Genomic DNA, 14082 nt, shown 5'->3' on the forward strand with positions numbered 1-14082 from the left:
GGAATAACTCTTGGAATAATTGCAGTCTGAGGTTTGTTTTTGGGATTTCTTTTGTTCTGGCAGGACCAGGCTAAGCTGTACATTCCTGTAAGACAGTTTATCAGGTTTGTCAAGACAAAACCTGTCAGCCTTTATGCCAGATTGCTGTAGGTGTGGGATGGTGTCTGCTGCCCATAAGGCCTTTTGAAATAGGTTTGTTTATTTAGCTGTTGTAAATACAGTGAAATGACACTCTCAGCAACATTTTCCATTCAGTCATAGATAAAGGCTGCTGCTGATTTCTCTCCCGGGGGAATTGCAGGTTAGAAATTTGTCACAGTCCCAAAAGGCATGGTGCAGTACTCATTAATGTTTACAGTGCCATGCAGGCGGTGTAGCCAGCCATCGACTGGGGCTGGAGGCTGTTAACGAGAGATAAGCCAGGTCAATTATGTGCAGCCATCAAATATTTAACTATTTTAGATACTGACAAATGGAGATGCAGCAGATGCAGGTGATTATTGATCGGGTTTCAGGTAATGAGGACCTCTCACCTTTTTTATTACTCTCACCTGGAGCTCCATGTGCTGGGCGGGCATGGAGTCACTGGGCCAGGAAGCAAGCACAGCCCTGACCACATTGCAGATGGCTGTCTGCCCCAAAGCTTGGCCAGTTGGTGCATTTTCCTCATTCATGCTTCTGATTCATTAATGTGAGTGACATCAATTTGTGCATTTGCATTGTTTGTGACTAAGAGGATGGCAAACTCTGTTAATGGGCATTGGAAATTGTGCTCACCGCATGTGTTTTGATGCGTGAGTGTCTGCAGTATATCCAGCTTTCCTGCTACTGTAAACCAGTGTCAATACACACAGGGGCACAGTTAAGTTTGCAGGAGTTACTGCCTCAAAGTGGAGAGGGACTGCTTGCTTGGTGTGGAGATGACAGCAGTGCAACCTGCAGCATCACCCCATTCTCTTCTGGGGCATTATTCCCTGCTAGACCTTGTGGGGAAGTTGCAGCATTGGTATTGGAGGGTTTGAAGAAAAGCTTTGAAAACCCACAGAGATGTTGTAGTTGTGAGTTATCGAACCTCAGGATGGAGAGATGACCTCTCAGTCTGCCTATCTCCTTCTTTGATTTCATGTCTTCATAACAGTTCCCATCTCATTAACCCCCTTCCCTTACTGCTTTACATCCTCGTGGATCTGACTGGATTTGTGTCTGATTGGTTTCCAGGAGTGTGTTGTTGTATGGCAGTCTCCTTTCCTGTAGCTGCTTATAACACAGTTTCAGGTAAAACCTCTAAATAGCAAAGCATCCTCTTGCTTATCCTTCAGATGCTTCCTAATGTGCCTCATGAAAGCTTTTTACTTTCTATAAAGCTGCTGGGAACGAGGATGGGTCTCAGAAACGTTGTAGCTGTTCCGTAAACAATGTGGGTAAATACTCCATGGCAGATAACTGTGCTTTCTTTGTCAGAGGCCATATCATCATTGGCCCTAATTGACCGGTGGTGCTTTTGTACTTCTCTAAGCTGAATTCTGGACATTGATTCGCTCATATTAAGGGTTTATTGTCCTACCTGTAAGGATAGTTTATATCTTCGTTTGCCACTGGTTGACTTTCGAGCAGCGGCATTGTCAGTTTTAGTACAGATGACTGTTTAGCCAAAAATATCTTATTAACTTTAGATTAATCTTGTCCATTATTCATGACTCCTTTTATTAAAATGTGCAGTTGTGGCCCAGAAGCAGCGCTGCTACCTGGCTGCCCCAGAGCATGGAGCTGAGAGGAGAGCTGTCGAGCAGTGTTTGCACCCAGGTTGATTCCTTTAAATTATGCAGCAATTATTTAAGAAGAGAAGATAAAAAAAATTGATCCTGAGTGCTGGCAGGGCAATGAAACGGGCTACAAGATCACGAAAGAAATGTGTACAATGCATAATTCATGCAGCCCTACTATTATAATAAAACCACGAAGGAGAAAAACTGTCAAAAACTCCAGGTGTGACACTGACAAACAGGTATGGGTGGAAAGGAGCATTGGGGGTTGGGTAGGGCCAAGTGTGTGGTAAGTAATGCCACGAGTTCATCTTTCCCTGACAGTCCTTTGTCTTCTCTTTCACACTGCATGCTCGTGCAAACAGCTATAGCGCATTAAGCCTCCTGCTCAGCTCTTTATGTTATTCAGGGGGCTAAGGAGTTTGATCAAGCAATCAAATCCCAGTGACATTTGAAGTTAGGGATGTCCCCTACGAGCAGTCAGCAAAATATAGTAAGGTGAGAACACCAAATGAATTCACAGGACATTTGTCAGGTGATCAGTTGCGCTTTATCATCGCCTGAATTCGCTGTCGCTATCAAAACAGTCTGTTAGTACCACCTGAGAGAAATTTAAACACCAAGACATGGAAGCAATTGGAGCAAAAGCAGAAGAAAAGCTGTAAATTATCCTCCAAAAACCATTCTGCTGTGAGGTTTATATGCTGTCACTGTAGGCAGATGCAGTTCCCACTCCAGCCCTGCTCGGAGCACTACCCCAGAGCACAGATCCCAGGTGCTCAACTGCCATGCTTGGCTTATGGGGCGAGACCAAGAAGAGTGCAGACCTAACTCAGAGTGTGTTCACCACACCTGAAGCTCAGTTGTCCTCAAGGATAGCACAGCAGGACGATCCTCACCTTTCATTTAGAAATATCTCAAAATGATGCACTAATAGGCTGTATTGCTACTGTTACATCTAGGGTTGCTTGGGACTGTTATGCAGGGAAGGGATTCTTCATTTTCTTAATTTCACATCTGTTTCTTGCAGTATGAAACAAAGCATAATTTTTACGCTTTACAGGAATTGCTGCTGAGCTTTTGTTTCACATTGAATAATAGTTCCCGCCTGTCTGACTTGAGAGTGACATAGTAGGTGATAATATATAAATTACAGGAGCTGTTAATGACAGGATTTCTCTCTGTAACTTTCTGTAAAGCCTATAAAAACTAATAGTGTATTGTGCCACACTGTTCTTATTAAAAATGATAAGTTATTCCTTTTCTTTCTTTCCCAAATATTAATTTCAACATTTCATTCTCCCATTCAGCTTCATGGTAACTGTAATCTTCACGTTCTAATAGCTTTTCCCCACGATAGCTACAGAGGCCTTTTTACAGCCAATGTTTCCCCACTAGACCATGTCTCTCAGTCCAACATCTGAACGTTTCTTGAGCACCTCCGTGGACGGTGACCCCATCATTCCTTGGTCCTACTGATGGAACAGTCTTTCAATTAAAAAAAGCAGAAGTTTGTAATAAGTTCCTGTAACATATAGACTATATAGAGTGTAATGTGTAATTAGAACCATGAATTGCTTGTTACCATCTGTTCTTTGTGCTGAAAGAGTGCTTGTCTGTAACTTGGTAAACGTTTCCATCACCCACAGCCACCAGGAGCTATCTCAGGCAGTATTTTAAGTGTCTGTTTACACAGATCTTACAAATTGCCTATGGGATGTGAACTGTCTATCACTTCCAGAGCAATTAGTATCTGAAACCTTATCAAAAGAAATCCGTCAAGTTTGAAAAGCCATAAATATTGCACTAGGATCTCTAAGGAAATCAAAGTGAGTTTGATACAGTATTTATTTACATGTTGCCACACAAGCAAATGCACTTACAGAGACTCCAGTCTGCCTTGTCTCCTGTGCTTTATACTCCATCAGTCCCGTGTTGTTTTAGCAAGACAATTATCCAGTTGTTTTAGCTATCCTGTAGCAATAATGGACTGCTCCAAGGATGTAAGGATGAGTAACCCAGGCGGTTGCATCTTTGTGCAGTGGTTTATTTTAATGAAAGGAAGGGAGGAATTGTGACATCGGATCTTTATTATGTCCAGCATTTGGATTTGGAGTTCCTTAGTTTTATGTAGCGAAACCAATATTACCTGAAGACGCCTTTTGGAGAGGTTTTGAGAGTTCACACTCTATAGAAATAGTTTCCCTTTAGCGCTTTTGGTTGTTGGAAGAATCCATGTTCATTTCCATTGTGGTGCTCTGACCTTCTTACTCCTGCACAGCTTCACATCTGCTTTCTTCTCTCCTGTGTCTTTCCTACCAGGGTTTCCAGCCTCTCAAGTTTCTCAGATGGTGCATGTACTCCAGACTTGTAACTAAGGTCTTGAGTTTTAACTGCAGTCTTGAGTCTAACCTCTGGTGAGGTGGAGGTCAGCCTGTTCTCCCACGTGACTAAGGATAGGACTAGAGGGAATGGCCTCAAGATGTGCCAGGGGAAGTTCAGGTTGGATGTTATGAGAAGTTTCTTCTCCAAAAGAACGGTGCTAGAATGGGCTGCCCAGGGAGTGATGGAGTCACAGTCCCTGGAGGTGTTGAAGAAGCATTAAATGTGGTACAGAGGGATGTGGTTTAGTGGGGTGATATTGGTGGTAGGTGGATGGTTGGACTGGATGACTGTAGAGCTCTTCTGGAGCACTGGTGGTTCTGTGATTCTAGAGCAGAGCCTAGGAAAAGCTATTACAGCTTTCTTAAGAATGAAATGACTGTCTTGAGAATGAGGGCAGATGGGCTCTTCATTGCTTTCACCAGCAAAGAGGCAAGAACTACTTCAGGTAAAGATGTCTTTAGCCCAGAAGCACATGGATATGGCCTAGTAATAAAAATATTTAAATTGGAAATTAATGGGTTCTAAGCAATTAAAGCAAAACCAACTTCCACTGGAAAAGCAGGAGCCAAAAACCTTGGTGCTTCTGGGCTGTCTATGATGGGAGCATGGAACGTCCTGAGGAAGGGCAGGCAGGACAGGGATTGCTGATCCAGGAAAACCTCCCCATCTTGTGTTTTTATGAAGAACATATGATTGATTCACCATTTTCATTCAACAAAGTTACAAAGTTTGGGGGTCTTTAGTGGATGCCTGCAATGTGGATGTTTGCTGAACTTTAAATGCCTCTGTGTGCTCCACAGCAGGGGTGTTTATTTGCCATTACTGGGTGCTTCTGAAATAACAAGATAATTCTTCACCAACAGTAAATTAAAAAAAAAAAAAAAAAGGAAAAGAAAAAAGATAATAAATTACCTGCAGAAAATAATAAGCCAACTGAGAAGTGCTACCTTGTAGGCTCCTGAGTATCCTCTTGGCATCAGCATGACGTTACTTATAATTAGATGCACATGTGTAAATACGATGATTAGATATTCCTACATAAACAGAATTATCATAACTTCCTGAAAGTCTAAGTAGGCACTTTATAATCCTGTTGTTAAAAATAAATAAATAAAAGCCCACAAGCTGCATTCAACCCCTCGTGTGTGTAAACAGTGGAACATGAGGGCAGAATGTATTTTCCAAAATACCTAATGGTGGAGGTCAATTACAGTTATGACTCATTAGAGTATTAAACTAAGAATGTGCTTTTTAGTGTAATTACTGTTGCCTTAGAAAACTACAACAATCTTGCACTCGCTTGAGTTCTTCAAGCATTTCCAGTGGGTTTGCATATTAGTCTTAGGCAAATATAATAGGGTTATATTGCATTAACCTCACTTATAAAATGCAACCACTTGCAGCGTGTCTCTCTGTTAGTTCTTACGGCCAAATAACTTCTAAGGATGCCTTACAAAATGCAATGTTTTCTAATTAGACACATGGAAGATTACAGCTGCTTAATTTGGTGTTTGGAATTTTTTGCTGATTCTGGAATTCCAGATGAATGAAATGTATAGAGTATGATATCACAGCTTGGCAGATCCTCCTCCAAACTCTCTTTAAATGAAAAAAGAAAAAAAAAAAAAAAAAAAGCAAAACTAAGAAAGCAGAAAAAAAGGCACAAGACAGGAAGGCTGAAATGTTTGTGACAGAAGTGGAATTGCTATAAAATACATTGTACTCTTGATTAGAAGAACTCTAAAGAACACTTCAAGAGAACTGAGGTCTACATGCAGTCTCAGAAGTGTCACAGAGCCATAGAATGGCCTGGGTTGCAAAGGAGCACAATGCTCATCCAGCTCCAACCCCTGCTGTGCGCAGGTCGCCAACCAGCAGCCCAGGCTGCCCAGAGCCACATCCAGCCTGGCCTTGAGTGCCTGCAGGGATGGGGCATCCACAGCCTCCTTGGGCAGCCTGTTCTGGAGCTTCACCATCCTCTGGGTGGAAAAATTCCTCCTAATATCCAACCTAAACCTCCCCTGTCTCAGTTTAAAACCATTCCCCCTTGTCCTATCATTGCCCACCCTTGTGGATACACTCCCTTCAAGTACTGGAAGGCTGCAATGAGGTCTCCCCAGAGCCTTTTCTTCTCCAAGCTAAACAATCCCGATTCCCTCAACCTTCCCTCGTAGGAGAGGTGTTCCAGGTGTCACATTGGGAAATTTCTGGTCATAAATAATGAGAACTTGTAAAATGTTTGCTATTTGGTCATTTCACGGGCTGTGATTCCCTAACTGAGGGGAGCAGGGTGCAAATCATTTTCGGGGCTCTAGTTGAGGTTTGTGCTGGAGCCCCTCATCAGCCAAGGCTTGGTTGTCACCAGCACTGATGGTCACTGTGCTTCCAGAGCTCACCTACGCCTGGATCTTCAATGAGTACCCGTCGTTCGTGCACCAGGACAACCGCCGCTTCGTCTCGCAGGAGACGGGGAATCTGTACATCGCAAAGGTGGAAGCTTCAGACGTGGGCAACTACACGTGTGTGGTGACCAACATGGTGACCAACAGCCGGGTCCTGGGCCCTCCCACCCCGCTCATCCTCAGGAACGACGGTAGGACTTGTTTGGGTTTCTTTGGCTGTCATGCAAGATTTAAGGAATGGCCTCAAATATTTCCGTGTTAGAATAGAAGGATTTTCCCTCTCACAGAGCTTTGTGAGACCCGTGGTTTAGCTATTGGTTCAGCCTCCTTCACACTGGTGGGTTTTGTGATGCTGTGGCCAAGGTTGCTATTTCTATCGTTGGAAGAACTTTCATAAAACGGATTTTAGAGTTTGGCTATACTGTAGTTTTGTTCATTTTATGCAGCCCAAAAGTGTACAAAAGCACTTTGTTGTTTCGGTAACTGTTAGTTCAGGCTGTATTTCCCAGCAGAATCCACGCTATTTTTAGTGGTTTGTGGAATAATGCTAAAAAAATAAAATAAAATGAAAAGAAACCAAAAGAGGATTTCTGAATTTATACAGGCAATTGATTTGTATCATAGTCATTTCTAAGGAGATAAGAAAAATAAATTTGCATGTTAATTTGAAGCGTCTGTTTAAAGGCTAGCATTTAGGACATTCATTCCAGAAATAGAAATGTATTATTAGAAACTTCTTTTAGAAGAAGATCCATTGTCACTAAGTGGTATTTCACAAAGATTCCTCCTTTGTAGGACAGGGATGTGGTGCTGCCAGCTGCAGCCGTTCATCTGTGATAAGAGAGGTCCCACGGTGGGGTGTTGGATGGGTCGGGGTGACGAGCAGTGCCCCTGTAGTGCTGGGCAGGGTGAGGACAGCTGCTCTTCTGTGCCTCAGATCCGCTCCCCTTACAGCACACCTCTACAGACGCAGTGGTTTAAGTGGCAGCAAACGTGGCCCTCTGAGTCCAGCCTAAGTCATCGCACCAGCTGCCGTGAGGAAAGCAATTCCATCCGGCTGAAACTAAGACGGTGTGAAAGACAGGGAGGGGTATTTAAATTCATCTCATGTTAACACTTTCAGTGCTGAACGAGAAACGTTTGTAGCTATTGAATGGGCAAGATTTTTTTTTGCAAGCCATACCTAGAGGAAAGCGCTTCCATTTGTCCAAACCGAGCTCAGTGTCTGCTGTGTTTCTGAAGCAGAGGGTAATGCTATGATGATTGGTAGTCATCCTGATTGTCAAGTGCATTGCCAAGGGCTCTGCCCCAGCGCATCGCTCCTCTGCACGCACTCAGCTTTATTTACAGAGACCAATTGCCTTCCCGAGGTAATTCGCAGGAATGTTCTCTGATTCCTTTGATGTGCGCTCTGCTGTTTATTATAGATATGAAACTTTAATTGAACCTCTGAGGAGCTCCGGAATGCATTCCTGAGTTAAACAGCAAAGGTGCTGTAATGTCTGTAGAGCCATGGATGACAGTAATCAAAAGTTGAACGTGCGTTTTAAAATAGGAGTGCACTACTGTTAGACACAAGCTTCATTTCAAAAATCTGCAAGGCTCAGTTTTTCATTCCATGTAGAGTAACCTATAAAATCTGAATAGAACACGGTGTTAAGCTTGGGAAGAGAAATTACATATGAAGTACATATACTCTGAATGTGGGAACAAGAGGGGTGAGTGAAATGGTGCTGCCATTGGCAAATGTGTCATGTTTATCTTTTGTGTTCCTGTTTGGCATGTCCAGCAATACACGTTATTTGCTTTACAACACTGTGTCATTAAATCAGTACCCTCAGAGTCTGGTTCATCAGCAGTTAGTGTTTCAGTTCCATTTAACTTCAATTAGTGAATTTAATGGGGAAAAAAAAAAGCATAATGTGCCTCCCTGGATTAATGTAAGTCACTGACCCGCTCCCCCCACGTGGGACTCCTGTGCAGCTCCAGGGGGGTCTGCAGCACTGGGACCCTCAGCCTGGGCTGGGGCTGCTGACTGCCTCCAGTGAACCCAGCACAAAAGAGATTGGCATTACACGTGTTGGAGGTACTGCCTGACTGGCTTTGTTTTGAAATGCATGCTGTGAATTCTCAAAAACATTTCACAGAAATCTCTGAAATGTGTTTTTCTCAGAAATCATAGCTGATGTTCGCTTTGTGGCCAAAGCTCCAGCACCCTCCACTCCACCTCCCTCCCCTCAGCCCAGCAGCCGCTGCCCTCTCTGGGCTGCTGTGCAGTATCCACAGGGCTGAGATCACTGCCTGAACACAAGGTTTTTCCACCTTTCCTCTTCAGTGTATTGCAGTAACTCTTCTAGACTCAGCCACAAGTCAGTTAAGGCTTTGTAAGCTGCATACCTGCCATCTTAGTCATGGTTATTTTACTTACATGTGATCATCTTAGAAAAACAGCTTTTCAGCATGTTTTTAAAGCAAGGCTTGCTTTACCATAGCAAGCTTCTGATGTACAGGCTGCAGAAGGGGAAGATGTAGGAATACAGCATAAGGCCTGACCCGATGGGCAGACTGCATTCCTTCCCTGTGCCTTTATGCTTCTCTTTATGCTTGCTGTCATTGGTGGTGCTCTGGAGTTACAGGTCTGCTGTTGTCTGCAAAGCTGTTTAGCAACCAGAGCTGCAGTAATCAGGCTCCCCTCCTGCTGCTGTGTGCACCATTTGCTATCCCCAGAAAGCTCTTCCTCCCTGGAAAAACTTCTCCCTTAAGGGAGCTTACAAATAGGAGGGGAGTCAACTCTTTACAGAGGTAAATAGCAGCAGGACAAGGGAAAATGGTTTTAAGTTGAGGGAGGGAAGATTTTGGATGGATATCAGGGGAAAGTTCTAAACCAAGAGAATGGTGAGGTGCTGGAACAAATGCCCAGAGAGGTTGTGGATGCCTCATCCCTAGTGTTCAAAGTTGGGTTGGATGGGGCCCTGGGCAGCCTGGTCTAGTATTAGATATGGAGGTTGGCAGCCCTGCCTGCAGCAGGGGGGTTGGAGCTTCATGATCCTTGAGGTCCCTTCCAACCCAAGCCATTCAGTAATTCTATGATTCTATGAGATGAATACCCCAGAGGGCTCCAGGAAGGGCAGTGGGAGCACATTGTGCCATGCCTCTGGTAGTCCAAGCTCTCTGTGCCAGCAACACGTGATCTCATGGGGATAGGTAAGGTGGACAAAGTGCAGCAGGTGCTCGGAAAGGGATGGGTTTTCAGCTGTTCCTCTTAAAAATTCTCTCCCACAAATGCACTGAATTGCTCTTCATTTAAATACTTTTCTATAGCTAGATGGATATCTGACAGTGAGGACGCTTGGATAAAAGCTTTCCTTGGGATAAGTGTAGCATCATGTCAGTGTAGCAGTCCCCAAAACTGCACATCTGTGATTTGAGGTTTGTCCCCCTGAAAAGCACACACGTGCTCCCATACAAGGCTTTGGGAATGACACCCAATTAAAGGTGTTTGGGAGTGGCACTGGTTTAAGACACAGTATGTGGAGGAGAGCAGAGGTGTGGGCTGCTCAGCCGTGCCATCCATCTCCTGGCCCTGGGTTTGTCCTGGCTGTAGCTGACTGCTTCCTGCAGCACAGAAATGGCTCGCTGCACGATTTCCATGCTGGGCAATATAATAAAGAGCCAAATGCATGTGGCACCCAAAGGCTGGGAGCAACCCCAAAGCCTGAAGGCATCCACCAGGAGCGCAGTTCTTGGTGCAGCTGAGACAGAACAGGGACCTGTGAGCACCAAGCATTTGCCTGGCACCTCTCTGCTGCAGTCCCAGTGCCGCAGCAGCCCTTCTGCAGTGCTCCACTTCTTCTCTTTAAAATGCACTTTGGGTTTTTACATGAAAATTAAAACAGTAATAGTGGAAAAGAGCTGCAATAGACCTGGAATGAAATTACCGTCAGCAGCAGCTGTATGGGCCAATTAAACTTTAACATTTCACAGGTGTTGTCAGGAAATGCATATCCTCAGACAAATGAGTTTGCTTCTGAATTCCTGGGTCTTTCATCCAAAAGCACGTTTTTAAGCCTTGAAACTGGGAGAAAAATATGAAATCCTCTGAACTGCAAACGCGTACAGCATCTGATGTGTCATGACACTGAAAACATCCTCCAAGCTACAAACCCAGGCTCTATTTTAGTCTTTTATTTTCTCCCTTATTCTTTCCACCTGCAATGCTAAGTCAGATGTTAACTCACCTAGGAACAGCAGGAAAAAATAAGGACTGTCGGTGTGAAAAAGAGCTTAGATTTGGTAGTGAGGTATCTCCAATGTACCCACGTTTTTCCTTTAAGGCAGAGAAGCCAGAGCTTGATGTACACCCGGTGTCTCCAGGGGGGTGGTTGGGGCTGTGATGGGATCCCGGTGGTTTTTCCAGGAACAGATGCTGGTTTTGAAGGGGGGGAGTGTTTGCAGTAATGCTGTCAAACCACTGAGTTCCTCAGTGTAAGAGAAAGGAGGGGATCTGCCCTACAGCCCTGGTGCCTTCAGCAGTCTGCCGTGGCTTTGTGCCCTCAGGGTCACAGCTTTCCAAGGTAGGGCAGTCTGAACAACAAAGAAAGAGAAGGCAAAAAGAAAAGAATTTTCTTTCCCTCGCATTCCTCGTTGCCTGATCTGTCAAGTGAAAAATGTATTAATAATACATTCTGCCTTAATTTCCTAAATAGCTCGTTAGTGTCAAATGATACTTTACAGCCTACTTTGCATAAGGGGGCCAAATTACTGCTTTAGGAGTGAAGAAGAAAGAATAGCTCCTGTTGCTTTTGCTTTTTAGGGACTGGATTAAGCATTGGCATGCAGACTGCTCCTGTGAGCATCTCCCATGCTCTTCTTTGAGGTCCCACCTCTCAGCTCAGTGCCAGTGGAGGCCCATGGTGGGCTGGGGGTGCTGCATCCTCCCTGAGACAGGGCACCGGGGAGCTCTGCTGGGAGAGGACGGTGGCTGGAGGTGATTGATTCCTCAAGGAAGTCCTCGTTGAGCAGTGCAAGGCAGCGAGGAGCCTGGCTGCATCTGGCCAGGCTGGCACAGAATGTGTATCTGTTGAGGGATGCCAACTCCAAGCTCCGTGGTTCTTCCGCTGCCAGATTTGTGGGCACTATAGAATATGGAAATGCTCTCTGGGGAAAAGATCTCAGTAAATTTTAATATCAGCAAAAGTTGTTTGCAAACATTCGCTCACACAGCCCTGTCTGATGGAACAGCTGGGCAATCGCTGCTCCTTGTCCTGCCTGGAGCTCTCCCAGCAAATATTTCGTTTGGAGTGCAGAGGAATTTAGGCACCATTTGGTAAATCACAGTCAGGAGAGCAGAGAGACTTTGCCTCCATAGCACTGGTCTCTCCCAGCCTTTCAGGGCTGCTCTGTTAATGTTCAGTGAGATGATGGGGATTGTGCTCCTTAATTCCTTTTTGTGTAATCTGTAAATGCTGGAGCACAGACAGACTCGCGTGCTTCCTGCTCTGTGTGCTGGCCAGGGCACGTGTACAGGGACAGCATCCGTATCTGTAACAAACACATTCCATTTGGATGGCTTACTTTGTGCAACAGCTGCTCTTTGTGCAACGTAGCAGCAGGACTTATGTGAAAGGAAAGGGTTGAAGAACACTGATGTAACCTGGTAGTGCAGCACAGCATGCAGTGCAGAGGTCAGCAAGTGAGGGGACACTCAACGTAAGCCTCAGGGTGAGCATCTTCAGCTTTAAACCATTTTAAATGTGAAAAAGAGAAGCCAGAAGGCACCTCATGCTACCTCTGCAACACAGGGAGAGAGGAAGCAGTGCCACAACCACAGCCCATCACTCTGCTGCGATCTCCGTGCTTCCAAATCCTTGAAGTTAACAGAAGCCTTGATTAGCTCCAGTGCTTCTAAAACTTTTCCTAATGGCTATTTGTTCTGCGTTTCAGTTTCTAGAAGGTGGTGAACCCCCCCCCCCCCCTTATTACTGCTTTATCTCATGAGTTACTTGCAAAAACCTCCGAATATTCAAAAGCAAAAAGTAATGCAGCCATGAAGAACTGTTAATCTGTGGCAGATGGCGTGGAGCGCTGGTTCCGATTTTCCTCTGGCAGTAAATGGGAAGAGAGCCCACATGGCATGGCTGTTAGAAACAGGCCATGTTTAAAATGAATGGATTAATTGGGCAAGTAATGATGTAGAGAAGAGCTGTGCAGTAGCACAGGAACGCTTGTGAATTTATTGGCAAACCTCAGCCCAGCCTTAGCCGCTCTTTTATGTTTGCAGGGGTGATGGGGGAATACGAGCCGAAAATAGAAGTGCAGTTCCCAGAAACAGTTCCGTCTGCAAAAGGAACAGCGGTGAAACTGGAGTGCTTTGCCCTGGGAAAGTAAGTTGTGCTCCTTCTGCTGCTGGCGTACAGCTCAGCTGTGAGGGCTGGCGGTCCCTCGCTTTCCACAGCAGGAGTTGCCATTGCCAGCACTCATTACAGAGCACTTGGGGAGCAGGGACTTTGCTCACCAAAAAGCATGACTTATGTTGTACAGACACGGTTGTGCATCTTCAGTTCTGAGTGCTTCTGTTAGACTTAAAGCTTGTCTGTTTTTCCCAGTGTCAATAGTAGCAGCGCTTCCAAAATGAAAATGTGGGATTGATAAGAGAATGGATGTACTGTCACAGCAGAAACCCAATCCCAGTTTTGTCAAACTGTGTTTTTATAATGCAGACTCCTGCTTTTAAGGTAATGTGAGCAGCGCACCATTGATACACAAAGTATATACATGCAGATCGCTCCAGATCCCAGGACTGACCACATCTTCATCATCCTCGAACATGAAGCAGTTTCCAGTTGGTTAGACACGAGGTTAGCAGGACAGGACCCCTACCTTTTACTGCAAACCTTATTTGCTTTATTTTTCTCATTTAGCCCCGTTCCTACGATCAGCTGGAGGAGAGCAGACGGGAAACAGATACCCAGAAAAGCCAGGAGACACAGATCGAATGGGCTTCTGGAGATCCCAAATTTTCAGCAAGAAGATGCTGGACTCTACGAGTGTGTCGCTGAAAATGTGAGAGGGAAAAACGTGGCACGAGGACAGCTGACATTTTATGGTAAGCAGATTGCCTGCTTTTAGGGGATTTTATTGCATCAGATGCGATATGCAGTAAATATTTTGAGAGAAAGTCATTTGGGGGGGGGGAGGGGGCAGATTTTTAAAATGACTAATTTATGAACAGCACATCTTGAAAAGGGTGTAATTTGAAATAAAACCTGTCTGAGCAGCACATATTGATTGAGAGTCAGAGCTGCTGGAAAACAAAACCGTGTTGCTGGGAGGACATTGGCCTGGTAACACACGGAAAGAACTTGAAGAGCTTCATCTCCCTTCCCATGGCTGGGAGTGCTGTGCAGGGATCTGTGGCGGTGCTTACAGCTTGTGATTTATTATGGTGTGTGGCCCCACAGAAGGGGGAATCCCCAGCTTGTGTTAATAAATGTTAATTGCGTATAACCAGTGAAGGACTGTTTGCAGCAGGG

The 14082-nt window shown here is 44.9% G+C and overlaps 1 protein-coding gene across 1 annotated transcript in view; it reads left to right on the forward strand.

Annotated features, from left to right (window-relative positions):
- LOC306950093 (contactin-4) overlaps positions 1–14082 on the forward strand; it is a gene marked incomplete at both ends in the record, with an annotated part of 119835 nt that overhangs the window by 48495 nt on the left and 57258 nt on the right. Inside the window, 3 exons of the mRNA XM_079540242.1 lie at positions 6538–6741; positions 12831–12933; positions 13471–13655. Of these exons, the coding sequence (XP_079396368.1) occupies positions 6538–6741; positions 12831–12933; positions 13471–13655 (492 nt within the window). The remainder of the gene's footprint in view (positions 1–6537; positions 6742–12830; positions 12934–13470; positions 13656–14082) is intronic.

Source organism: Tetrao urogallus, assembly GCF_951394365.1.
Source record: "Tetrao urogallus genome assembly, chromosome: 10".
NCBI lineage: Eukaryota > Metazoa > Chordata > Aves > Galliformes > Phasianidae > Tetrao > Tetrao urogallus.